The 24,958-nt window shown below is 40.7% G+C and overlaps 3 protein-coding genes across 8 annotated transcripts in view; 1 reads left to right on the forward strand and 2 right to left on the reverse strand.

The window, feature by feature from the left end:
* The window catches only part of poln (polymerase (DNA directed) nu), a 77,511-nt gene extending 56,494 nt beyond the window's left edge, over positions 1 to 21,017 (reverse strand). The window contains exons 1-17 of one of the 2 annotated variants that reach the window (XM_032544086.1): positions 20,967 to 21,017; positions 15,793 to 15,997; positions 15,101 to 15,194; positions 14,352 to 14,507; positions 12,945 to 14,080; positions 11,707 to 11,825; positions 8,842 to 9,636; positions 8,437 to 8,606; positions 8,132 to 8,244; positions 7,385 to 7,521; positions 6,907 to 6,975; positions 6,724 to 6,784; positions 6,506 to 6,570; positions 1,986 to 2,069; positions 1,683 to 1,778; positions 1,454 to 1,510; positions 1,138 to 1,194 (exon numbers count right to left, since the gene is read on the reverse strand). In XM_032544086.1, the coding sequence (XP_032399977.1) occupies positions 1,138 to 1,194; positions 1,454 to 1,510; positions 1,683 to 1,778; positions 1,986 to 2,069; positions 6,506 to 6,570; positions 6,724 to 6,784; positions 6,907 to 6,975; positions 7,385 to 7,521; positions 8,132 to 8,244; positions 8,437 to 8,606; positions 8,842 to 9,636; positions 11,707 to 11,825; positions 12,945 to 14,080; positions 14,352 to 14,507; positions 15,101 to 15,194; positions 15,793 to 15,925 (3,342 nt within the window). In that variant the 5' untranslated portion in view covers positions 15,926 to 15,997; positions 20,967 to 21,017. Of the gene's footprint in view, positions 1 to 1,137; positions 1,195 to 1,453; positions 1,511 to 1,682; positions 1,779 to 1,985; positions 2,070 to 6,505; positions 6,571 to 6,723; positions 6,785 to 6,906; positions 6,976 to 7,384; positions 7,522 to 8,131; positions 8,245 to 8,436; positions 8,607 to 8,841; positions 9,637 to 11,706; positions 11,826 to 12,944; positions 14,081 to 14,351; positions 14,712 to 15,100; positions 15,195 to 15,792; positions 15,998 to 20,966 lie in introns of both variants that reach the window. The other variant, XM_032544085.1, reaches the window with a different exon arrangement.
* On the reverse strand, positions 16,133 to 21,046 carry haus3 (HAUS augmin-like complex, subunit 3). Of its 2 annotated transcripts, none has more exons than XM_032544105.1 (6): positions 20,963 to 21,046; positions 18,528 to 19,570; positions 18,192 to 18,401; positions 17,654 to 17,886; positions 17,260 to 17,494; positions 16,133 to 16,792 (listed from the first exon to the last, which is right to left on the reverse strand). In XM_032544105.1, exons 2-6 carry the CDS (start codon positions 19,545 to 19,547, stop codon positions 16,565 to 16,567), a joined length of 1,926 nt encoding a protein of 641 aa, XP_032399996.1. In that variant the 5' UTR covers positions 19,548 to 19,570; positions 20,963 to 21,046; the 3' UTR covers positions 16,133 to 16,564. The 2 variants fall into 2 exon arrangements, with proteins under 2 accessions (XP_032399996.1, XP_032399995.1); XM_032544104.1 differs by having other exon boundaries at positions 17,209 to 17,494.
* A 46-nt stretch (positions 21,047 to 21,092) lies between these two features.
* LOC116707012 (prostaglandin reductase 1) lies at positions 21,093 to 24,945 on the forward strand. 4 transcript variants are annotated; one of them, XR_004336387.1, is made up of 10 exons: positions 21,164 to 21,247; positions 21,632 to 21,756; positions 21,957 to 22,002; positions 22,138 to 22,197; positions 22,762 to 22,929; positions 23,570 to 23,843; positions 24,017 to 24,122; positions 24,376 to 24,494; positions 24,645 to 24,833; positions 24,910 to 24,945. XR_004336387.1 is itself a non-coding variant. In XM_032544123.1 (9 exons), the coding sequence occupies exons 2-9, from the start codon at positions 21,651 to 21,653 to the stop codon at positions 24,753 to 24,755; spliced, it is 990 nt and encodes a 329-aa protein (XP_032400014.1). In that variant the 5' UTR covers positions 21,093 to 21,243; positions 21,632 to 21,650; the 3' UTR covers positions 24,756 to 24,883. The 4 variants fall into 4 exon arrangements, 3 of the variants coding, with proteins under 3 accessions (XP_032400014.1, XP_032400015.1, XP_032400013.1); XM_032544123.1 differs by lacking the exon at positions 24,910 to 24,945 and having other exon boundaries at positions 21,093 to 21,243; positions 24,645 to 24,883; XM_032544124.1 differs by lacking the exon at positions 24,910 to 24,945 and having other exon boundaries at positions 21,140 to 21,198; positions 24,645 to 24,883.
* Positions 24,946 to 24,958: the final 13 nt, after the last annotated feature.

Below are 24,958 nucleotides of genomic sequence, written 5' to 3' on the forward strand. Positions count from 1 at the left end.
TAATTTGGGTATTATTACGTAATGAAGGGAATATTTCTTACAAAATGCGTTTCTGCTAGAAGAACAGCTAGGAGATATGTTGATATGAGAATAGATTATTTAGCATGGTAAACCTTAATTATTGCTTTTTTGAAGGAAATTAACAGAGCATGCCTTTACCTGCTTGGCCGTGATATTTACTTAGTTTGCAGATTTAGTTTTTCCATACTGAGAAAACAGCATACTCTATTCCTGTAGTTTGGATTTAATATGATATAAAACCACTAATACACATTCACCTAAATACCACCACATGCTTCATATCCGGGTTATGACTAAAACAAATCACATTTGTTTTTGTCAACAGCACCCTTCTCTAGCTGGGATTGTTGGCCATTCAGTCCCAAAGACCACCGAATGAATCACCACCATCAGAAGCCAAAATGGCTTTAGACAAAGCAAGACAGACTCATTTGCAGAGTTGAGTAAGCACATATTGACAAACACAAGCTGCTACTCCCATACAGAGCCCCATGTGGAGGGGTAGTCAGACACAGAGCTTCATCTTTTCTTTACTAATAAAATAAAGCCGTGGCAGTAAACAAGAACGACAGCTTGAAGAGACCGGGAAGTTGTTTCACTATTAGTTACTACAGCAGGAGGATCCAGGCCGTGAGTGCTCTCTGCTGTAGGTGTAGTACTATCACACCATTAGAGGGTGCCGTATGTACCTATGCTGTAGCTGTGCCAAACAAATATTAATAGCCAACAGCATTTCCCTGTGGTTTTCAATTGTAGCACTAAATACAGCAGAATAATGATAGCAACATTTACACCAGCAGCACCTTTGAAGGTGAAGAAGAACAACCCCAGTTTGTTGAGTAGCATATGAGCACTATTCTAGTGCAATGAGGCAGAGCCTGCAGCATTCTCTCAACTCTTGTTTTTACTTTTCTGTTTAGTTGTTTCAGCCTCAAGGAGAGAAGCCTAGAGAAATCCATATTTCAGAGTGAACAAAAAAGGGGGTTACACAGTTGTGAAAGATCTTGTTTGTAAGACACTCTACTTGGTGAGTGTGTGTACCATTATTAGGTTTACATACAGTACAATTTTTCTTTATAAAGAAGCCTTATAAAGAAAAACCCGCTATAGGCTCACCTTGCTCATCATGCATGAGAGAATCCCATCAACAAAAGTGGACTTGATTTTGTGAACCTGGGGGTTACAGTGCAGACAGTTGTTAATAGAAAACCAACAGTTATACTTTGAGATGTTCTTCTACTATTTCATACTTCATAGTCCATTACTTTATGTAAGGCCGAATGTAAGGCAGAGCTAAACATAATTCCTCCTAAATGGATTGTTTATAACAAACACTATCTAACTCCACTTCTGCTTCAGATTTTATTAAGAAAAACAATGTTTTTGACAATTATGACATATGAATAACAAAGCAGCAAAGAGCATGACTGACCTGTCTGTACTCTAGAATGATCTTTGGCAGAGGGTGCAGGTCCTGAAGCTGCAACAACTTCAATAAAAAAGACAAAAGAGAGAAAGATGGCGTGCCTGTCTGACATGTGCGTGTGTGCCTCTGGATTCATCAGTATGAACATGTCAGTGTACATAATCAAACGTCAAAAAAGATTGAGCTCTTTTCTTAGATTAAAACAGTTAAGTCAACATATATGTGTGTGCCGTACTGCAGCTTCTGATGTCGACTGCTGTTGTTTGTTGATAGTCTTGGGAAGTTTCTTGTTCTCACAACGCTTATGGAGGCACAGCTTCTCAAACAGGACCTACAAACATTGTAAATCCACAATATCCACGAATCCATAACATTGACACGTATAACACCGACAAATACACAGATGGTGTGAATAAATACAGTACATGCATTCACACACACGCACAATATACAAAGATGGAAAGGTCATTCATATTAAGCAAAAACATACAAACACATGCATACAACAACACACAGATGTACATATTAAGGTACACACTGTTCGTAGTTGAGTGTTGCTGGTGACCATGAATATTTCTCCAGCTGCTCGGTGGGCCTCCTGCTCTAACTGCTTCATCTTAGCCTGACAGAGACAGAAACAGCGAGGTACAGATACGAAACAAGAGGAATGAATGAAACAGAGGGGGGAGGGAAGAGAAGATCAAGGTAAGACTTGGGTCCAGTAGAATTTGCAAATATTTTTTTAAGGTTGGTTTAAGCCAAGGAACCAGTACTTATTTACTTACTATTTAAAGGTCAAACAATAAACATTCTTTAGTTACTGAACCAATATTACTCAGAGGCGCTTACAACAAATACCAATTGCAGTATTAGTACTAACTGACAATGTGTTGTAATGCAACATTAGTAGACCATACGGACCATCAAGGGATTTATTTACAAAATGCTATGATACATGATCATTAAGACAAATAATTGCCCTGTTTTCTACAACTTATTAAGAGTTGTTGGTAAGTGAACCCAAACATAGAACACAGACCAGGAATCAGATAAAGTGTAACAGGTTTATTGCAGGAGTGGCTGAAGTTATTTAAGGTGAGAACTAGTGATAGACTGATACTGATCTGTGTTTTTGTTTATTATTTTTAAAGAAATGGCAGAGCCGATTCCAAAAACAAATCCAGTGTGTGTGTGTTTTTATGTAAATTGAGGGACCAAAGACAGTATAGGCTTCAAATATTGTCTCAAGAAAATCGGCAGCCCGTATCGGTCATCGGCTAAGGCTGATGAAAAAAAATGTTTAGCGGCATAGGCACTAAAAAAATCCATATTGGTCAATCCCTAGTGAGAACTGTTAATGTGTGTCAGATAGAACTTAGAAATCCCTGTTAATCTGTCTAATGCACACATCAGTCACACAGCAAGCTCATTAAGATCACACACAAAGATAAGCTAACAACAAAAAACATTAGCTAAAACTGTCACACACACTCACAGACATACTGTGCAAGAACATACAGATGCAAACAACTACAGAAGCACACACACAAAGACACACACAATCTGCCACACACATTGTAAGTCCATAACACACACAGAGAGAGCCAGGCAGGGTTTATTTAATGACTGCTGTGATAATCCAGTCAAATACAGAATGAAATTTGTCTCTCAGGATGGGCTACACAGACAGCATGATAAACTCAGTGAGAGAGAGGAAGTGAAGGGATGAAAAGAAAGCATGATCAAAAGAAACAGATAGAGCACACAGAGGCTGTGATGAAGGATAAAAGGCATTAAGACAGGAACTAAAAATGCCCATGTGGAAAAAGGGGAGGGAAAGAAAAAAAGACTGATAGAGGAGAGTGAAAGGTAGAGGCCCTTGACAAAAACATATAAAGAAGAAAAAGGAAGGCAGAGAAGCTAAGTGTGACTGACAAAAGTTAAAAGAATTCCTGCTCATTCAAAATACAGCCTAAACATAAAAATTTTAGTTTTTTACTACTTGGGTGACACCCATACACCAGCAGCTCATTACAAGTCTTACTAAAGAAGACAACACTGCTTAACAACTTGACAGGCAAACAAGAAAATGAGGGAGAGAGAGAGAAAAACAGGGCAAGTGTAGAAAAACAAAAGGGAGGGGAGAGGGTGACAAAATGAGACCACAGTCAGAATGCAGAAAATAAAAGGGTTCAAAGAAGTTAAAATGTGATGCCAATACTTGAGAGGTAGGTAGGTGGGATAAGAATAAGAGGAAACATTTGAGAAGATGAGAAAAACTATAGCGGGAATAGGTGAAGACTAGAGAACAGCAGGGAGTCCTGTTGCTGGACCTTGATAGAAAATGACATTTGAAACAAGCATAGATCAGTCAGAGAAGTGAGACTGATACAGAAATAACTAGACAAGATGATGGGCAGAGGCGGGAGAAGAAACAATGGCAGAAAGAGCAATGAAGGAGAGGAGGGTGGAGAGACAGATATAGAGAGAGAAGGTGGAGGAGCTGGAAGACATGTACCAAAATATGTACTTCCCTCTCTGTCTTAGCCCAGAGCAGGCTCCAGACTGCCTAATCTATATTGGATGCTAGCCCCTTAGTGTTGCACCCACCCACAGTATGGCAGGAATCTAATATTGTAGGGCAATATTCATGATTAATCATCACATCAAAATGTGGACATTTAAGTTTAATCCTGACGTGATAGTTGTTTACAGAAGGATGTCGATCGGATCTGAATATTGTTGTGTGGAAAACACAGACAGAATGTTAAATGAGTGTTTATTAAGTGACATTTGTCAAAGTGAATTTTATTAATGCTGACTGAAAAGACAAAAGAGCATGTGAGTGTGTTTGTAAGATGCAAGATGACAGACAAGAGGGATCCTCTGCTTGGTGTTCAGACAGGTGAACTTGACAGCTCAAATGAAAAGAAATCCAACACGACAGAGTGGGGACATGCGCTTACAGCCGGGCACGCGCACGCTCACACACACACACACACACACAGTCTGCAAAAACAGTGTTTCAGTGTGTGTTTGCGTATGTTGGCAGGGGCTGACAGTGATGTTCCTTCCTGCAGCACAGCTTCCTGAAGGAAAAATATAGGCTCTCCATCCAATTTATAGTAACATAGCCAGCAAAATACTAAAAGAATCTCTACACAACACTCCTGCTGCCACTTGCAAGTAGTTGACAACTGAAAAGGAACATGTGTATTCCTAAGGATGCATGTGTCCACAACATCTGCATATCTGTCTTTGTGTGTCCATAATCACTCTCAAATATGGTATCCAGAATTGTTTTTTTATCTGCATGTAGACAGGACAGGTCCCGAGAGGATGTCCATCCACCACATTACTTATCCTACCCAGAAGAAGAAAAGGAGAAATTACATTTTTCTTTCCTTCTCAGGCTCTTAAGGTTTTTTTTTCCAGAGATCTCTCCTGTTTCTCATTTCCTCCCACTGTTTGGCTTCCATTTGTATTAATACAGCAGCTGTCTACCGCACTGTGGTTCAGCAGACGTTCTTAAATGCAATCAGCTAAGAATGATGCAGTACAAATGTGAGCTGACCCTGAACATCATACCTAGACAAAGGTCAGCACCAAAATGAAGTTTCCAAGGGACTCCATTACGTTTGTTTGATGTAAACACATGGAAGCTGTTAATAAGACTCACAAATTTTCCTTATTTATTTCATATTTCATATGCCTTTTAGGATTCACCTTAATAACGTATTTCTATACAAACTCACTGAAAGGAATGAAAATAATAATAGTTATTTCAGACTTAGAAAGGTACCACTTTTAAAACCCTTACAATGTCCTTTTTGGTGTAGAACATTCTGATTGTCTCAAGATCCGTTTTTGCACACAGAATTTTTTTAAAGTCTGTCTTTTTTTTTTTTTAAAGAAATATACATAGAATACTGTTATACTTGGCACCCGGATAGCTCGGTTGTTTGAGCGGGCGCCCATTTATAGAGGTTTACACCTCAACGCAGCGGGCCCGGTTTAACTCCGACTTGCGGCCCTTTGCTGCATGTCATTCCCCCTCTTTCCATCCTGTAAAAATACTACAGGATTTCCCAAGCACTTCCAACCCCCTCTTAATTACTCTCCCCTCTGGAAAAAGACTCGGTCCATCAAAAACAAAACATCCTCCTCAACAGCACTTACAGCAGAGCTATCCAATTGTTAACTGTCTCCCCAATTCTGCACCAGCACTTTTCTAAAGCTCGCACAAACTAACACTGTATTTTAAGCACCTGTCACTTCATTCTGTTCTGACTATTTATAGCTTTCATTCACAGATATGTTTTATGAGGTGGGGCTTATGCAAGGTTTCCCCCAGTGTATTGCAAGCCTGGCGGCTCACCAGGCCTAAGTTTCCCCACACCAGGCCTAAAGGCTGTTTTATGCTTCTGCGTCAACTCCAGGTAGCTATGCCATTGCGACCCTTTCGGAGTTCTGCGTCGGGGTTGCTTTGCATCTCACCACCATAACGCTAGGGGGTGTCTGTGTTGCTCACCAACGAAACGGTATTCATTGTGAGGTGTCTGCCTAACCGTTTATGTTATGTTATGTTAACAAGCAAACTTCAGCACAACTGCCCACAAAGTACTGCTTGCTGGCAAAAAAGTGCAAATTTCAAAACGTACTGACATTTAGACACACATAGAAACGGATAACCCTGTCATTGTGACCAAAATATGTCTGAGTTTATTTGCAAAGCTTATGTCAGTGAACTAGCATGTTGTTACTCCCCACAATAGGCTGCTTGAAACACCAACTATCAACACTCAGGATGAGTTGACCATTCACATTCCTTGCGATCTGCGTTGCCTCGACGCAAAGTTACAAATTTTTGGAGGTGCCCTTTTTTTATAACATCAGCCATGGGGCAAAAGTTGATGACTCCTGGCCATGAGAGATTAAGTGTATCAACCCAGCTAGCAGCAAAATGAAAAACTTCTTTTGGACAAACTGTTCTGCTTTATTCATTAATAACTTTATGGTATTCAATGTACCACAAAGATTGTTGGCTTATTTCCTTACCCCCAGCAGGTCTGAAGTTCTCTTAAGAGCTTCTTTGTCCACATGGATGTGATGGCTCTCCATGGCTGAAACAACACAAGTGTTTACTGCTCCACAGGACTTGATACAGTAATTCTGGCTACTGAAAAATGCACTGCATAAGGGTGAAAAAAACTAAAACGGTTTATAGTATTTCATAAATATGTGCTTACTGTCTACTGAACAAAACCTGTTCTCACCTGCCAAAACAGAGATCATGTTAAGCTCCATGTCTGAGTACAGCTCCCACAGCCCCTGGCTCTAGACACGCAAAAAGTCAGTCAGGTAATGTGTTGCGTGTCTATACGGTATGTACAGGTGTGTGTGTGTGTGTGTGTGTGTGTGTGTGTGAATGTGTGTGTGTGTCTGTGTGCGCAACTAACCTGTAGTTTAAAGCATAGCTTCATGTTAAGACAGTAGAGTGAATAGAGACCTGTGATGACCTGAGAAACCTGAGTGAGATAAACAGAGAAAAAAAGAGTAGATGAGGAGGAACATACTCAGCTTGCTTTCTAAAAGATGATGTGGATTTACTTCTTATGTTCAGGGAGGAATGGGCCGTCCAGGTACTAGGCAATGAGTGCTTAAATGGAGTATGAACTGTCTTCGATGCCTCTCTGTCCTCTCAAGAACAGATTTCTAAATGTAAATTTCAGCCACTGTCTATCGGTGGGGTGAAGTGTTGACTTGTGTCCCTCAACATATGACCACTACAGTAGACCAATGTGCCTCAGCATTAATCATCCTGTCCTTCAAAACACTGAAACCCCTACCAGCTCCTAGGATTTGTACTGTAGGTCACCCTGATGCCTTAACTGGAAATTTTCCTACTTGGATCCATAAATTCACATCTTAACTAACCTTCTTGGTACCCAGGGCAGGTGTTGTATGGGGTCTTTTATTGTGTTTATTGAGAAGGTCCGGGTAGCAGGAGGAGGGATTTGTAGGATCCAGAAGCCACCCTGACACCTGTGGGTCCTGGATATGGCAGCCTGCCACTGGAGAGCGAGGATGATATTGAGCAGTGTTCAATATTATGCTGTACTGCATACTGATGAGACATTGGCATCAAATTTTGGAGATTACAGCACACCAATAAAACATAAAAATGAGTACATATTTGTATTGTGACTCGTTAAAAATGTCTGCTGCAAGAGTGGTTTGACAAGTGTCTGTGCTGTTCCTTTTCTTTTTTGAAAACTTGTCATTACTGAAATCATTGTAATCAACGCAATTTAAGCTTTCTAAAGCTGCTGTTTGTGAACAATGCAACTACAAACATTCCACTGTATTGTGTTTTTAATTGTTGTATTTTCACACAAATTGTTTGTGCCTGGGATGTTTTGGCTGATTGTGTCAACAACAATGGAATAACGAAATATTGAGAAGAAACTACAAACTTTTAACCACCACCTTTCAAGCTTGAGTGTTTAACATATATGTTGGGTGGAGTATCACTTCAGAAATAACATGACTTAAGTCCTTGATAAATAATGAGGGTGATGAAAATAGTGTTTTGAAGCAAGATTAAACAATTGGAACGGGATGTGTTTCTATGTGTGTATGTGCATTTATGCATGTACTGTATGTGGATAGGATTAAGGTTGCCTTGTTTCCAGCTGAGGTCTCGTCTGTAAAACTGCAGAGCTGTACGAAGTAAATCCTTGGCTTTATAGCACACCACCAGTTGGGATTTTGATAGCACCTGTAGCAATATATCTCTGAGGAAAAAACACACACACACTCCTGTTTAAAACTTAATAAGTATGACACTTTTCTGATAGATGGAAAAGCAAAAATGGACATTCTGTAAATGTATACTTCAAATTCACACATCACACACACACACACACACACACACACACACACACACACACACACACACACACACACACACACACACACACACACACCTAGTAAAGAGCTCCTGGCTCTGGTGTTTGTGTTGCTGGGCCCATGCAGGTGTGTGCTCTAGTTTTAAGTAGACCAGACTGTCATTAGGCCCGAGCGTGTCCTCTGGTATGCTGCGGTCAAGACTGTTCTTCATCAGTATGAGAAGGCCACACACTGCTTGAGTGAGCTTCTTTATCAAGGATCAAAGAGGGAGTTAACAGTTAATGAAGCGTTTAAGCCACAAGAGTAAATGGTTTAGACTAATTTTATAACAAGTGGGCCAGATACTTGGCACAAGGCAAAGCTAGAGTCTGTTTTCCTTTATAGATGCAAAGGGAAACTGAAACAGTAACTTAAAATTGTTCAATTTAACTTAGCAAATCATGATGTCAAGTCTCCGAATTTTATCAGCCCACTCTGCTTACCTGTTCTAGGTCTAGCTGAGTTGTTCCATCTCGATACACCAAGGTTAGCACCAGCGCCTTGGTCTTTCCCACCTCCTCAAGCATTTGCATCTTCTCATCTGGTTTCATTTTACAAGAATCCTTTACTCTAGGATCAGACGTCAGGGTTGCAGTCAGACAGCCAGCTTTGGGTTGGTTCTGGGGCTCATTACCATTAGCCTCGTTGTGGGATAACTTTGGCCCATGTATTTTCTCATCAGGCCCACTTTTGGCCCGCTTGAGTGGTTTGGAGGTCACAGAAGATGGGGTCTGTTTGGAAGTTTTCCTAGCTGATTTAGGGATTTGTCGAACTTGCTTTGGGCCATATGGGTCTTTATGTACCCCTAACACTTTTCCTGTTTTATGTAAAGGACTGACTTCCGTCTGTGGTTTTGGGATTACAGCTGGAAGTTCAGGGATTGAGGTCCCAGGCTTGGCTCTCTTCAGCTCATTTCCCTCTACTTCCCCTGCCTTTTCTTGAGAGGAATAAGGAGGCTCCCATTTTGGAGGATGTCTGATTATGTAGATTTTAGGAGGGTCAGCATATTGTCGCTTAAGTACTTCAAGCTTCCTCTTTAAGGGGAAGGAGGGGATAAGGGGAGGATGACATGAATGAGTTTCGGATGTAGGTAGGTGGCTGTTTCCCAGTTTTTTGCTTGGTTTTGTGGTAGTTGAGATCAAGTCTTGTGCTGAGAAGGAATTTTGTCCAGCAGCAAAACTGCATGTTGAGGCCAGTATCTCGGTTGAGCTGATCCCTCTGACATTTCCAATAGCAGTCTATACACCAGGTGAACAGGGGGCAGTCAGACAGGGACAATGGAAACAAAGAACAGGAGAGGCAAGAACAGATTTAGAAGCAATTATTTTGCAACATGAGAAGACAGAAGACTTCCATAGAAAATCAATACATAACAGCAAATCTGTTCAGAAAAGTCAGCAGAATCACATGTTCTAGTTGCACATAATTAGCACAGAGAACAATGCATGCCTTATGTAATTATTCATGTTTAGATCTAGTTGGATAATACGAAACATGTGAAAGAGGATGAAAGCTGAGAAAGTAAACAGGTGAGCAGGTGGGTAAGCAAGACAAATTAAACTAAATGGGAAGTTGAGCAAGCAGGAAAAAGAAAAGGGAAGGCTGTAAAGAGGACTGCTGCTCCCAATCAGACGTAGCGCTGTGTCCCAGACAAAAACACAGACAGTCAAGACACTGTTTGTCTGACCGTCTGCCTCAAGCAGTGTCACTCGCACTTATTTATTTTTCATGAAGAGGGAAAAAAAAAAACTTGTTTTGGTTGGATGACAATGAATCTTCTATCCAGTTAGATTTGAAAGGGTTCAATGAATAACAACTACTAAAATATATATTACATTAGTTATTATATATATATATATATATGAAGTATATCTGCAGTATTTGTATGTAACGTAATAAATGTCACACAATTAGTATCACACTGTATGTTAAGTCCTGCGATGGATGGGTGCAAGTGATGGAGATTAAAATAAATAATAAATATGGCTTGATCGGATTGAAAAAGCATTTAAATTATCAAAATGTAAGATATGGTGTGGCAAAAAACAGAAATGTTATGATCTCATAGAGGCCAGTGGAGAAGTGGGAGGATGAAAAAAGGTGAGAAACAGAAGAACAGAAATTTGAGTCCCGTCTCCCAAAAGTACACCCTCACCCCCCTGTAACCTTCCCAGCATGTTAAAAACATCTCCATTATTCATACCCTTAATTCCCATCTCTATTTATGCAAAAGATCTGAGCGTGTGTTATTTGAAATCTAGATAAGAGAAGTAAAGTTAAGTTTTCTGAGGATTTTTGAAGACAATGTATGAGTTTATGAATGCACACAATTCTGTATGTCAGCACTGCAGTGGGCCTTGGCATGTAGGAATTCCTGTGATTCAGCTCCCAGAGGAGAGTCTTCCTCCTTTCGCTGTAAACACAACCCTTTTTCCTGCTGACAAAGTCATGAACCCCCCAAGGGTGCTGTGCTATAGGATATAGATAGAAAACCGAGGCATGCCATGGCCCAAAGCCCAGTACTGGGTGGAGGAGAGTGCGGGAGAGTGAATGAGGGGAGAAAATGGATTGGTGTGTTTCTTGCTTATTGTAGCAATACAGTGAAGACTTCTTTCTAACTCTTTTCTTCTCTTCCATCTTTCAGTCTCTCCCCACTTTTCTCCCCTTCATTTCTCTCACTGCATCCTTTTTTACCACTTCCCAACATCATGCTTTCATTTCTCCACCTTCCTCCCTTTATAGTTGTTCCTTTTTGCTGCTCTCTCCTTTTCTGCCAATATATTACGTGGACTACTTTGTCAGCTTTTTGGGGGTTTTATTTGGGCTTTACAACCCATTGGGGAGCTATCACTTGTCAGCTTGCTGCAATACCGCCGACAGCACCCCGTTTCACACAAGCTAGATTGGTTTCTATGTGCATCGAGGAAATAGAAGCATAATCCCATTGAATGCAGCTATTTAAATTTCAGGACTTTTTGGTGTGTTGCTGCTGTACACACTGTTGCCTCGGCTTACAGGGATTACAGCGTGTGAGACAGATGACAACAGGGAAAAATAAGTATTTTGGAATGAAAAAGCATAAAAAACTCTTAGCAAGTATGGGAAACGTTTCCACAATTAAAGTGTCTAAGCAAAGGTGACTTTGTTTATAGGACAAAACTATAAAACTTGGAATTTCACTCAAGATCTTTGCCTCATGTCCGTCCACTTACGTCTAAGGTAACCTTGCTTTATGTAAAATTGTTAAGTGTAGCTGTCATGTAAATACAGTATTGGTGATATTACAGATATTGTACATTGAGACTCACTTGTACATTGCCATGGTGCTGGTGGTTCCCAAGGAGACAGGGAGCTCTGAACTTTAACCTTTTTGCACTGCACTTCTGGGACAATGGTGGCGTGGGAGAACTTTCTCTACCCAAATCCTCTAGAGGGGAGGAGGTAAGAACATTTCTATTAGATCATCACTTTTCAGACAGATCAATGACCCTGCTTTGTTATGGAAGTATGGGTTTGACTAAGCATCTATGGGCGCTTACACAGTGCGTGCGTGAAACCTCAGCAGTGTGTGACAGGACAAGGTCAACACTATATATCCTGGCTAAGATCAAACTGACACTTTTTGTTACGACACTTGTTTGCGTGTGTTGTTGAGTGTGTTTGTAGATGTGCATGCATGTGTGAGTTGACTCAGCATTGTCTCAGCAGCTGAGGCTCAAGCCACCTTCCTGCGGCTGTAATGTAAGCTGGCACAACATCTCTCATCAGTGCTGAGGACACTCAGCACTGTTCTGTCATTGCCTCTCCGGTGAAAGAAAGATGGCTGAAAGCCACTGGGAAAAGTCTGACAAAACTTCAAATACTTAACACCCCCAGTACTGTTTTGTCTAGGCTAGCAGCTGGTACCAAAAACAGTCCCCACAATTTAAATTTGAGTCAGAGAACTGAACCGAGAATTGTTGCATTTGATTTTAAGTGTAGCTTTATTTACTTTAATGCTGTAGTATGTTTTCTGGTTCCATCATTTAATCTGCTCCTCTAGAAAATAATTCCGCCATAATATTTCAACTGCGACAATTAGCATTTTAGTCATTCTTAGAGTCGCTCTCCCCTTTAAATAGGTAGCAATAATACTCCTTGGGATGTTTAAAGAGACCCAATGGCTTAGTAGGTTCTTAGTGTGTTTAGTTTGTATTGGAGAGCATTTACTCCTGCAGTTAATGCTTACATTGAAAAGTATTCTAGCACACTCTAGTGTTAATTAGTTGAACTACACCTTAGTCACAAATTCATCCAAGTGGTAAAAATATAACATTCATCATACTTTTTAATGGTTTTTACTATTTTCTGAAATATTCTAAAAGTAGAATAATTTCTACCATATCAGCCCCATGAAACTATTCTGGCACAATAGTATTACATTTTATAACAACTTGGAAACTAACAACGGTGACCCAGACAAATGAAATATAAATACTCAAGATACATTTATAAGAATCACTTTATAGAAACTAAGATAAAACAGCATCAGCAATCATACACCTACCTGTAGATGTACTTGCATTTTCGCTGTCCACAGGTGGCATCACATACTCGTTTCTATCTCCCCCCTTCTCTCCTGGCTCAATGTCTCCTCCAGGTAACTCATTGACCCCTCTATAATCTGTCTCACACTGGCTTTGTCTTATTTGGACATCAGAACAATGGTGTTGCTCTGTTTCAATTTTATCTTCAATGCTTGAATCAACGACTGCACTGCTCTCTTTCTGCACTTCCAAATCAACCTCCATTACTTCTATTCCTTCCTCTTTGGTTCTCTCCCGGTTATCAGCAGTGTTGTCCCCCAGAAATAATGGTCGGTTTTCTGTCATGTCCTTCTCTACTGTTTCAGTTGCAGTCTGACTCACATCCTGAGGGCTTTCAGCTTGGCAGTGGCCCCACTTGTGCTCTCCCTTTTCTGAAGATGTCAAGATCTTTTTTGGAGTGCCCGGAAGACCTCCCACTGAAATCTCTTTATCCTCAATGCTAGGTGAATGTTCAACTTTGATTTCATGTGTATTAACTATATAATCAAAGTCATTATGTTCTTTCTGCCCAGACTTTGCAACCTCAGAATAACAATGGAAGCTTTTGTCCTTTTTACTTGTAAATACCAAGTTCAAATTTCTCTCTAAACTAGTGTTCTCATTGGTTCCCAAGAATTGAAATTCTTGTATTTCATTGGCTGATCCTTTCTCATGTGGCAAGGGTGCATCCCAGTGTCTTGCCTCCTGATCAGTTGCTCCATCATGCATTTCATGTCCTTGGTCTGAGATTTCTGCTGCACCTACCCACATATTTTTGGAATCCACTATTTGCTGAACCCCTTCCTCTGATTGGTGATATAGTATGCCCCCATCCTCTTCTCCACTGATGACCTCTTTAGTGGGGTTGAATTGATGTAGCTTCCACTTTGCTAGGCTGTCCAAGCTCTCTGCATTTCTGTTTTCTTTCTGTGCACCTGATGTTTCATTTTCTGTCTCTTCACTTATTTTAAGGAAAGAAGAAACTTTGTGACAAGCCAAAGCAGGCTCAGCTTTGTGGGTATCAGGGTAATTGGTTGGGGAGAACAAAACTATATCATGATCCTTCTTGTCTGGAGAAAGATTGAGGGTGAAATGTGGCCTGATTTCTTCAGTGGAGCTATGAAATTAGAAGAGAGTATGCTGAAATAATGCATTCTTTTCACTCACTAAACGAGCAACCGATCAATAATACATGCTAAACTTCAGACAGCTTTCATTTGTGTTACCCAAAGTTATATATGTACTTAAAAAGGAAAATGTCAAAGCGAAAGAATATTCTCTTAACCTCTGAAGACTTCGGAATATCTGAAATACTCTCAAGCATGTGCATACATTGATAACACTTTCGTAACAAATAAAATACTAAACCTATTTTCCTCACTACTAACCTTCTCCATGGTGTAGCTTGATGTTCATAAAGTGTCTTTGGTATTTGGAGGGAGAGGGTGTATCTGTCTCTATTGGAGAGAGATGCTGCCGTCTCCTCTTGCTGAGTGAATGACAGAGCCTGACTGGACTGGCAAGCAGGGGGTTCGGAGTACTTTCTGTGGGAATAAACCTGTGAGCACCGATAATAGGCTTCAGTCTGAGACGTCTGCCTTTGAAGTGAGGAATCCCAGCAGGAGGAGGCCTGGGATGACAGGGAGCAGTCTGGTGTCTGTGAGTACTGATAGCAGGCTGAGGTCTGAGAGCTCTGCCACTGGTTAGAGGCGTCATTGTAAGAAGTGGAAAAGGAGGGCACCTGGGGCCTGGACCATAATAGGAATTTCTTTTACTTTTGTGTTTTACAGTTGCATTAACCACATGAAAGATTAAAATATATTACTGCATCAATATATAAAATTAGGTATCATATAGCAGTAATAAACATGTATTGTATATTACAGAACAGTCCAACCCATAAAATTGTTAAAAAGAAGAAAAAAAAATCCTTTGTTTATACTAAGACTATGCACTAAACGGCTGGCAATTACTGTGCCATTGTGTTGGCCAAGAGGCTTCTGCACCAATCTGCTAAGGTTAATAATAAAAATTATAAATTAATACAGTAGAAATAACATTAATAAAATGGATAGTCTAACTGAACATAAGTGCAAGTTTTCATGTATGCGCTGAGCTTTTACTTCATCCGACGTACCGGTCTGTGCCTCCCTCTTTGTTCTCTTGCTGACTCAAGTTCCAGCTGCTCTGAGCCCACGGCTCCCACTGGCTGCCATTATCCCGCTCCTCTACTACACACACACACCAAAAAGAAATACTCTCTGGGAACTAAATATATTAAGTAATTTATACAATACTTAATTGAGCAGCAAAAATATTGAAACCAGTCCAACTTGTCAATTAAATCCTGTCTCCCTTGTTTTACAATGTATACATACAGTCCCACAAAGGCAAGTGGCTAATTTTCTACAAAAAACAGCATTTAATGCTGTTGAAACCAAGCTTGATAATTAAAGCAAATGTTGATTTTGTCAAGCAATACTGTATATCATTGTGATTTACAAAAGCAGGTATGCTCCATCACAGGTTTTTTGTTGTATTACTGTATAACTCCATAACATCTGCATAAAGTATTCTAGAGATTTTTTTTGAAATCTCTAGAATACTTTTGCTAAAATATTTGACAATGATTTAAAATATTACTGAGCTACTATACCATTTTCTACTGGTTTCAACGATGCAAAACAAAATTTGAAGAGAAAATATTCATCACAGAGGCTAAAACTGGGAAACACAAAGTGTATCTACATCAATCAAGAAACCAGTTTACTTGAGTATTCACTTGTCGTAATATACTGCATACTTAAGATATTCTATGCTTTGACTGACTTTGCCTGTGATCGTAGTAGTAGTTGTGGTTGCGTCTGGCTGCATGTCCACTCTGGGCCCGCAGAACCACCAGGATCTTCTGTGCCGCCTGGGACAGAGGCCCTGAATACAACCTGCTGTTAGACTGCGCCATCTCCTCCCTGTTAGAATGCCTGCTACTCTTTCTCTCTACCTGTGGATATCTCAGTCTTCAACTGCCACTGGTCTAAACAGAACAAAAGGGAGAATAAGGTCAGTTACACACAGACCTGGTTTAAACTGGCATCTCGAAAACACATCTAACCCTTCAGATACAGACATCAATAATCTTAAATCTAAAAAGAAAATTCACAACTAAACCTCCATAAAACAGAATATTTTCCTTTATTTATCTGATGACAAAAAGAAAACAAGGACATTTAGAACATCACAAGACACTAAATTACTTGATTAGTTTATGTAAAAATTGTTTACAATAAACACTCAAAATAATCCCAATCATATAGGCAGCACTGCTCCATATGCAATCAAACGTTTTCCCAAGTTAAGTGTTGTCCCAAAGATAAAGAATCAAAGGATTGAACCTCGTCTCTTGCATAAACCATGTGAAGGTGCAGATTTGGAGTAGGTTCACATTGGTACACATTGTACCAGAGCAGGGCTTTCTTAGTAAACCTCGTCCGCTGAAAGAACAGTGTACTTCAAAGATATTTTCAAACTTTATAACACCTGGTTTAGCACAGAAACTGCACACTGAGGTTGCGCTGGCATTCCTTTTTCATTGTGGCAGGATTTACTGCTGCCCTCTCTTTGCAGCCATTTTGCCCTCCAGATCTTCCACTACTTTCTGCAGCAGCCGGGCATCCAAGTGGAAGTAGATGTACAACTCCCTCTCTCGCCTGAGGAGGGCATTGCGCTCCAGCTGAGAACGCTTGGCTTTAACTTCCCCCATGATTTCTTGCATTACATGCTGCAAACTCTGCAGCCGAGACTCTGCTCCCTCAAGTTTCACTGTCAGCTCCTGTACAGAAAAAGGAAGAGCAATGAGAAATTAACTAAAAATTATTTTTTATGTTATTATTGAACTTATTTGCAAATAATTAGTTAACATCTCAAATAACAGACATAATGTTCCAATATAAAAGTACAATACAACACTGTTCCTGAAACTAAAGCTTGTGTCATGCCGCAAAGCAGTTCCTCATGAGAGCCATTAGTGATTTAGTGCTTTTTGTCCCAGTGTTTTCTTATTAAAGTACTTGACATTGTGATATAGGAGAAAACTGTGCAAAAGAAAAAAACAAAACATTGTGCTACCAGCTTCCCTCACCAATAGTGACGACTAGTGCTTTAAAACTCAACTGACTCACATTAAGGATTTCTGAAATGCAGGCTGCATGTTGACCAAGATGAGAAAAGAAAAGGAAACAAACCCACCTGTGCATTAGGGCAGAGCAGCTCCTGGTCAGTGATGGCCGTTGGACGTACCTGCGGCCCTAAGACCAGCTGCTGGAGCTCTGTGTACATTGCCCTGTGGAGCACCTCACAGTCGCCATAAAGACGAGCAGCTGTGTAGTACTGCTCACGGCCAGCACCAGCTAGCGCATCTCGGGTTGTCTGAAGGTTGCCTGCAAGGTCACGAGCAGCGTGGTCCAATGCTTCATATGTCCGGAAAGGCTCTGATCGACCATGGTCTGAATCATGGTCAAGGATCTGGAGCAGCCTGAGGAAAGAGGAGGTAAGTGAATAATCCTGGTTTAGGTCTGCAAACAGACACTAGGGTCCAGTGAATGAAAAAGGTTGACATTGATGAAAAACTAATTTCAAAAAAATGCTCTTAACGGTTTTAGCTCTACAGCACATACAGCTTGAGTCTTCTTACCTGCTGAAAGCTGCATCTTTGCAGCTGATGATAGGGTTGGGCCTGGGGTTGATGGTCAGGTCAGGGTGTGCCAGGGACTCAATTCTAAGGGTTGCTGTTTCACCTTCTTTTACCAGTCTACTATTAACTTCTTCCAGCTGCTTAAGACAAGTCCTCCACCTCCTCAACTCCAACTCCTGACCCAGGAGCACCAGCTCAAAGGAAGCCTTCTGGCGGAGTAGGTAGTCTTGTACCTAGGAGGGAACATTTACATTTCTTTTTACTATGACTGTTAGTTTTATTTCATTCTACATTGCATAAGACTGATGTTTGACACAGGGATCCAACTATGACTTTCATTAGTCATTAATTCTTAGTTTGCTAGATCTAATTATTGAAAATGTCACTTGTAAACAAGATGACAAAGGTACAACAATATTATTTTTCCAAGCACCTTGTATCTCATTAAAATATTTTAGAGCAAGACATTTGAATTCTAAGTAGTTTAAGAAAAGCTGCTTGATGGCTGAGAGTGAATTGGGTGACATCACCAACTAACCTGATTCTGTCTGGAGGTGTAATAGTCCTGCCTGGCTACTTGCAAAGCCAGGTCTCCCCTCACTACCGGCACATTAAGCAACCTGGCTGACTCTCTGAGGGCAGCAGGTACTGGTCCATGAAGCAGAGCCTCCAACTCAGCCTCCACCGCCTGCAACTCTTTTCTAGATACAACCTCACGGACATGCAGTGAAGAGGACATGGATATGCTCTGGTAGAGTGAAGAGATAGATATGAAGGAGAGCTTGAGAAACAAGGCATAAACAGTAATAACTGAAAACACTATGAGAAATACGGTATGTATGAAATAATAAAACATGCAATATGTCTGATTTACCTTGGTATGAGAGGACTTTTCAGAAAGCCAGTCCAGTCCAGCCTTGACACTCTTCTCCTCTGCTATGGCATGCATTAGTTGGTGCTGGGCCACAATGTAAGACCACTGAAGTCTGGCCATCTCTGTCCTCCTGTGTTCCACCATTTGCGCCTCCCTCTCTCCCCCCTCGTGTTTGTTCTTTTCATCATCACGATCTTCACAAGAACTGAGGTCAAGGACCTGGAAGCGCTCAGAGAAAGAAGTCTCAACAATGTCAGAGATGCCCTGGAAGAAATGCTTCTGAGTAAAGGCAGCTAGTGTTTTAGTGTTGAGCTCCTCCTGGTGCAGGTAGGGATCCAAGGGAAGCTGAGAAAGAAGGACAGTGGGGCTTTTGGAGATAGAAAGGTTTGATGGGGCCACAGGTTTTCCTTTTTCTTTTTGCTTGGCCTCTGGCTGAACTGGGAGGTACGAAGCAAGCTTTCTCACCTCATCTGTTAGGTTTTGTAATAGAGCGTTGGTGTCAGCATTCTCAGCTCTAATGGAAGCACTGGCCTCCTTTAGTTTACATACAGCGGTCTCCCGCTCTTCACTAAGTCGGAGATCAACATCTGCACGAGAGGTGGCCACAACCTGCAACCTGTTAAACCGATGTTGCTTCAGCTCTTTCTCTTTACGCAGTGCCTGGAGCTCTGCCTCCAAGTCCTCTATGGCCACATTCCCCTCAGGTGCAAACACAGAGGATGAAGAGGGCCCTAAGATGTTTGCACTGCTCCCATCTGAAGGTCCAATGGTTTTAAGGAGCTCCCCCAAGGCTGCTTCATCCAGAAATGGCTTGCCAGACTTACGCAGCTCCTGATAAGCATGTGCCTCCTCCTTAGTGAGAACATTGCTCTTGTTAAGGGTCCGACAGACAAAGCGCAAGAAGTGAAGGTTCTCCGGGGCACAGTCAAACAGCCAGTCGAAATCGGAGGCCTTCAATGATGATGCACCAGGATAACCTAGACGGCCCACAGCATCCACAAACTGGCTACCGTCTAACATGGTGGTTCAGCACTCTGTGCCCCCCTTGTTATTGTGGTAGTCAGTCACACAGCAGCACAGTGTGGATTGTGGAGGATTAGGTGAAGACCAATACAAAGAGAGTGAGAGTTTATAACGCAAAGCATATTTAAGATGATCGGTTAAGATAAGAGACGTCCATATTTGTATCAGGATTGAGGATAATTCAGGCACTCAAAAAAATAGACTGTTTTCTAATAACTTTGTAAGCAATAGTTTGTTGTGTTTGTAATATATTGTCTACCCCATTTACATCAGAGAGGGCAGACCATATATTAGAAAACACCACTCAGTATATGCAATATAACACATGCAATACAACATCACCACAGCAACAGCGTACAATTTAACACCTCTCCAAAACAGCTTCAACAAAATATGAACATTTTAACCTTCATCAAAGTAAGATTTATTCCAGGGCTGTTGAATTTCACCAATGTAGTCTGAAAATGATTGTCAGGACATCTCAGCAGTGATTGCTTTCTCCATGGATCATGCTCATAGACCGTCAATATTCAGTCTATGATCATGCCACAAACACAACAGGAAGTAGTATACAAACCATTACAGGAAATCATAGATAATACGAGTTTCTTAATACGAGTTATCAAACATGATACAATTGCTTTTCCAATATGAATGTGAACAGTATTGCTGGATAAACAGGGTGAGGCTCATCCAGCTTTTGGCACATTTTACTGTGTATTGATAACTTGATTTTAATCAGCATGGATAATAATCAGTTAACGTTGAGCTATGTAACGTTATGTGGTATAAGTTAACAGACGTAGCGTTATACATATAACGTATAGCCTAGTTAACATATCTCTCGTCTTTCAAGTTTCAACTCAGACTTAACATCTAACGTTAGCTAAATTGAATGGTTATAACAAACGTTAGAGTAACAACGTACTATAGCTATTTTACAAACGGCTCTGAATCTTTCTCACAAGCTACCGTTAAGTTACTGCATTCGCTTGCTAAGACAAACTTCTCTATAATGTAACGTTACATTTCTAACATTAAATAGTGTGTTTAGCAAATACCTTGAATGCTGACATATTAATTATAACTGAGATGTACTTAGGCAGAAACGAGGCCAATATTGGCTTCTGCCATCTGGTAAAGGTAAGCTACCCCCTCGTATGATTAACGTTAGCATGCAAATCCGTCACAAAAGCTTAGCTAGCTAGCTTAGATAATTTACTAACAATTTGGCTTGCGGTAACGTTCCATTCACTAGCCATCAAAATAGCTTGAAAGTAGTTTACGTTATAGCTAGCCTGCTAACTACCAGGCCACTTCAACAAGCAGTTATGTCGAAAGCAATGTATTTCGTATATTGTCTAAAAGACCAAATTAAAATGTATAAAACAATTATCACTCCATTAATTTACTTACAATTCAAGATCTCCGTTTAGTTAGCATCCCGTCCTAGCCAATTATCCCGCGCGCCAAACATCCAAACTGACGGCACGTCGACACGCAGGCACGACGTGACGTTCTACGTCATACGTTGGAGGCAGCGTTTACCTTCCATTCCAACCAATAAATGTAAGGATGGGAACCTGTCTCTTTTCTTACTCCTCCCAATTGTTCGACAACCCGCGACTGCTGCTTTCTCCTGCCCTCAGTGAGTTCACGACTTTCACGATTTCTTTGTGGAGAACGACAAGTGGTAGGTCATTTATGGACAACGTTGATTGAACTGTATATTATATAACATACTCAAACGAACTAGATCACATGCGTATATAGGAGAGCGGCGGGTCTTAGTAAACATAAAGCAGAGTTCACTTCTCACTTAAGAGCTTGTAAATTTGCTTTTTCGAACTAACGTTAATAACTAATGCTATCTTACCGCTTGTTATATGTAACGTTAACGTTATACTATCACACACTAACGTTAACGTAACACATGCATCACTGCCGTCTTCTTAAAACCGTATTAAGGTCCAAATCTTTCCCGGAAAGAAATCATTCCAAGCTAATGTCTCATTGATGTGCTTGACTGCACCAAATGTTACTGTCAGTTTCATTTCAAACAACTGCTTTATCTCTCACAGCTGCCTCAAGCAAATAATCATGGTCCGAGCCAAGACGTGGATCCTTACCAAGCACTTTGACGGCTTCCCGAAGGACAGCGACTTTGAGCTTAAGGTGGAGGAGCTTTCTGCACCCAAAGATGGGGGTAAGATGATTTTTGTCTCTTTATTCTCTCTACTTAAGCTTAAAAAGTAGTGCACACTCTTAGTCTTCTTCTTTTTTCCAAACAATGATCCCCAAGCACTGTAAATGAGTCAGTATTTACTTGATTGAGTCACATACAGAAGAGGAAAACATCTGTCCAAGTGTACACTTGTTTTGCACTGATGTCTCTTTTCGTTTCAGAGGTGCTTTTGGAAGCAGTGTTTCTCAGTGTCGACCCATACATGAGGTGAGGGGAGAGCAGGCCCGGCATCTGAAAATAGATTCTAAATTATAATCGTTAATAACACTCTGTTTTAACAAATCATTCTTTAATCCAAAAATGCATTTACATTGTAATACAATGCACGGTTTGTCTCTCCAGGCCATTCAGTAGGGTTCGCATGAATGAAGGCGATGTGATGATTGGAACTCAAGTGGCCAAGTAAAGAACACAAACACACACACACACACACACACACAGGAATGTCTTTAATCTGTGTATCGTACCGTGCATGCCCCAATGTTTACTGAAACAGAACCCGTCCTGCACCTGCTATTAATTACTGAACCCTTTGATTCACAGTGACTGAAAAGCAAAAACGCACAATTGAAATGTTCTTGGCTAAGTGTTCAGACGCTCAATCGGTTTCAGTGGGTATGTTTTTTATGATAAACATGCACAATAAATTACTCGGTGACCAAACTTTCCAAACAACCTCAAAGTAATCTGTTTTAAACACATGTTATGCATTATCTTCACACTGTTGAGAAGCAAAGGGCATAAAACTCATCTGCCACATGGTTTGACATCATACAGTTGCTTAGGATACCACAATACACTGAAATATAAAAAATGTACGGTAAGTTTTAATTTTCAATTTAATCTGGTGTTTGTAAGCATTTTTAAATTAGCTCAGTGATGCCATGGACTGAAGTTGGAATAGCTGAGACATGTCCATTGACAGAGGACTTCTTTCTTCTGCGTTTTGTGTTATTTTTTTTGTAGAGTGATTCAAAGTCATAACCCAGCATTTCCTGTGGGAAGCCATGTTGTTGGTCGTTGTGGCTGGAGAACCCACACGGTCTGTGACGGCAAAGACCTCGTTCCAGTCATGCCTGACTGGCCGCAAGACGTCTCGCTGTCCCTGGCTCTGGGTGGCATCGGCATGCCAGGGTAAGGCAGAGGTTCCATTTGTAGGTCGAAATAGAACGTAGGAGTTCAATGTGGCAACTCAGGCTTTCAAAAGTCAAAATGCAATACTTTTCCTCTTGATTTACATATTCAAATATTACTTAAAGATGCAAGAAATAAAAATCTTACAGGATAGACAAAGGAAGTCAGCTTTATATGTAAATAGCAGTGTGATAAGAAATAATGCTTGGTAGCTAGAAATAGAAGGTAGGCTTGGAGTACTCCCATGTGTGAACTACTGTGCAGAAAAAGAATACCTTATCCTCCCTGAGTAAGTGTTTGATAAGACTGCTTATCTGGAAAAGTTATTGCCATTTCCCTGCTTTTGTGTGAGGCCAGTAAAACGGAGAGAGTTGTTTCTTAGCTATTTTGAAGACCCTCAGCAGAACAGCTGAGTTTTGTCTTTTTTGAGAAAATAAACTGGTAAGGCTCCAGATGTTTTGTCCTGCAGGGGAGTTGAAGTCATCTTATAAGCAATGATTACCTTGGAATGGAAGCATGTATAAAGAGTTTACATAATGGGTTAAAGTGGCTGCTCTGTGGAACTAAAGGGGAAAGAACCTCACAGTTTCAGGTTTTTGTAATTAGTGGAATGCTGTTTACTTGTTCTTGTTCTCTCCAGACTGACGGCCCTGTACGGGATAGAAGAAGTCTTGGGACTCCAGAAGGGTGAGACCCTGCTGGTGAATGCTGCAGCCGGGGCAGTGGGCTCCGTGGTGGGCCAGATTGCAAAGATCAAGGGCTGCAAGGTGGTGGGTTCAGCAGGGTCCGATGCCAAGGTGGCTTTCCTCAAAGAACTGGGCTTCGATGAGGCCTTCAACTACAAGACTGTTGGTTCCCTGGAGGAGGCACTGAAGAAGGCTTCTCCAGAAGGATACGACTGTTTCTTTGAAAATGTAAGCAATGGGGGTGTATCTCCATGCCCGTAAAGTGTCCTTGAGCACTTCATATTTATGCTCTCCTTTTTCTGTTTGGCTAATGTGGATGATCAAGTTTTACAGCTTACTTTAACAAACACTGTGGGTGAAATTATTATTTATTTTGTAGTATTTTTACTTCTTCATTTGAGGTGGGAGGCCAATTTTCAAGCGTTGCAATACATCAAATGAAGAACTTGGGAAGGATAGCTGTGTGTGGAGCTATCTCCACGTATAATGACACCACTCCCCAAATAGGTGTGTACTTCCCTACTTTCATTTTCTATATCAATGTTCCGCTGCTTTAACTTGAAACCTGCTTTTATTAAAAAAAAGGTTGTTTTTGTTTAACAACTTCACTTGTTCAGGTGATTTTAAGTCTTTTTCACAAGAGGGCGACATTGTGTTACTGAAATGTTGGATGAGCTGTACAAACAAGATTGTAGATGTACAGACTTTGTTTCCATGTGCTACCATTGAAAGTTTTGTTTTCTTCAACCATCTCCCTTAGGCCCATACCCCCACCTGACCATGATCTTCAAGCAGCTTAAGATGGAGGGCTTCATGCAGACCAGGTGGGCGCACAAGCACCCTGAGTCCCTTAAGAGGCTGATGGGATGGTTAAAAGAGGTTAGTGACTGAAAACAATGCATCTCGACGCTGGATCCAAATCAGATTTTGTGTGTGTATTTAGTAAAGATTTAATCTCACTTAGTAGGGTTCCCATGTGTCTGCTTCTTCGTCCTTTTATGATTTTATTTATTTTTTCTGCATCTGCAGGGCAAACTGCAGTGTCGGGAGCACATCACAAAAGGCTTTGAAAAGATGCCCGCTGCTTTTATGGGGATACTGCAGGGAGAAAACGTCGGCAAGGCCATTGTCGCGGTCTGATGTGGAAATCGAGATCTATGGAGAAGAATCAGTTTTATTAATACTTGACACATTATTACAGAATTCATGCATGGAAGACTGAGAAATAGACAGCAGCCATTTTTTTTTAATTCTTCATATTAATGGATTAAAAAAATGTGATTCATCATATTTTAGCATTAGTTCAGAATTCATTGTTGGAGAGTAAAGTCTGAAACCTTTTT

The sequence above is a fragment of the Etheostoma spectabile genome, chromosome 19 (genome assembly GCF_008692095.1).
Source record: "Etheostoma spectabile isolate EspeVRDwgs_2016 chromosome 19, UIUC_Espe_1.0, whole genome shotgun sequence".
NCBI lineage: Eukaryota > Metazoa > Chordata > Actinopteri > Perciformes > Percidae > Etheostoma > Etheostoma spectabile.

What these genes read in the sequence shown, in the direction of transcription:
- LOC116707012 (XM_032544123.1), top strand. Translation starts at nt 21,651, where the DNA reads ATGGTCCGAGCCAAGACGTGGATCCTTACCAAGCACTTTGACGGCTTC. An exon ending in AGTGTCGACCCATACATGAG is followed by an intron (nt 22,003 to 22,137) that starts GTGAGGGGAGAG and finishes TTGTCTCTCCAG; the next exon opens with GCCATTCAGTAGGGTTCGCA. An exon ending in TGACACCACTCCCCAAATAG is followed by an intron (nt 24,123 to 24,375) that starts GTGTGTACTTCC and finishes CATCTCCCTTAG; the next exon opens with GCCCATACCCCCACCTGACC.
- haus3 (XM_032544104.1), bottom strand. Translation starts at nt 19,547, where the DNA reads ATGTTAGACGGTAGCCAGTTTGTGGATGCTGTGGGCCGTCTAGGTTAT. An exon ending in AAAAGTCCTCTCATACCAAG is followed by an intron (nt 18,402 to 18,527) that starts GTAAATCAGACA and finishes TCACTCTACCAG; the next exon opens with AGCATATCCATGTCCTCTTC. An exon ending in AAAGATGCAGCTTTCAGCAG is followed by an intron (nt 17,495 to 17,653) that starts GTAAGAAGACTC and finishes CTCTTTCCTCAG; the next exon opens with GCTGCTCCAGATCCTTGACC.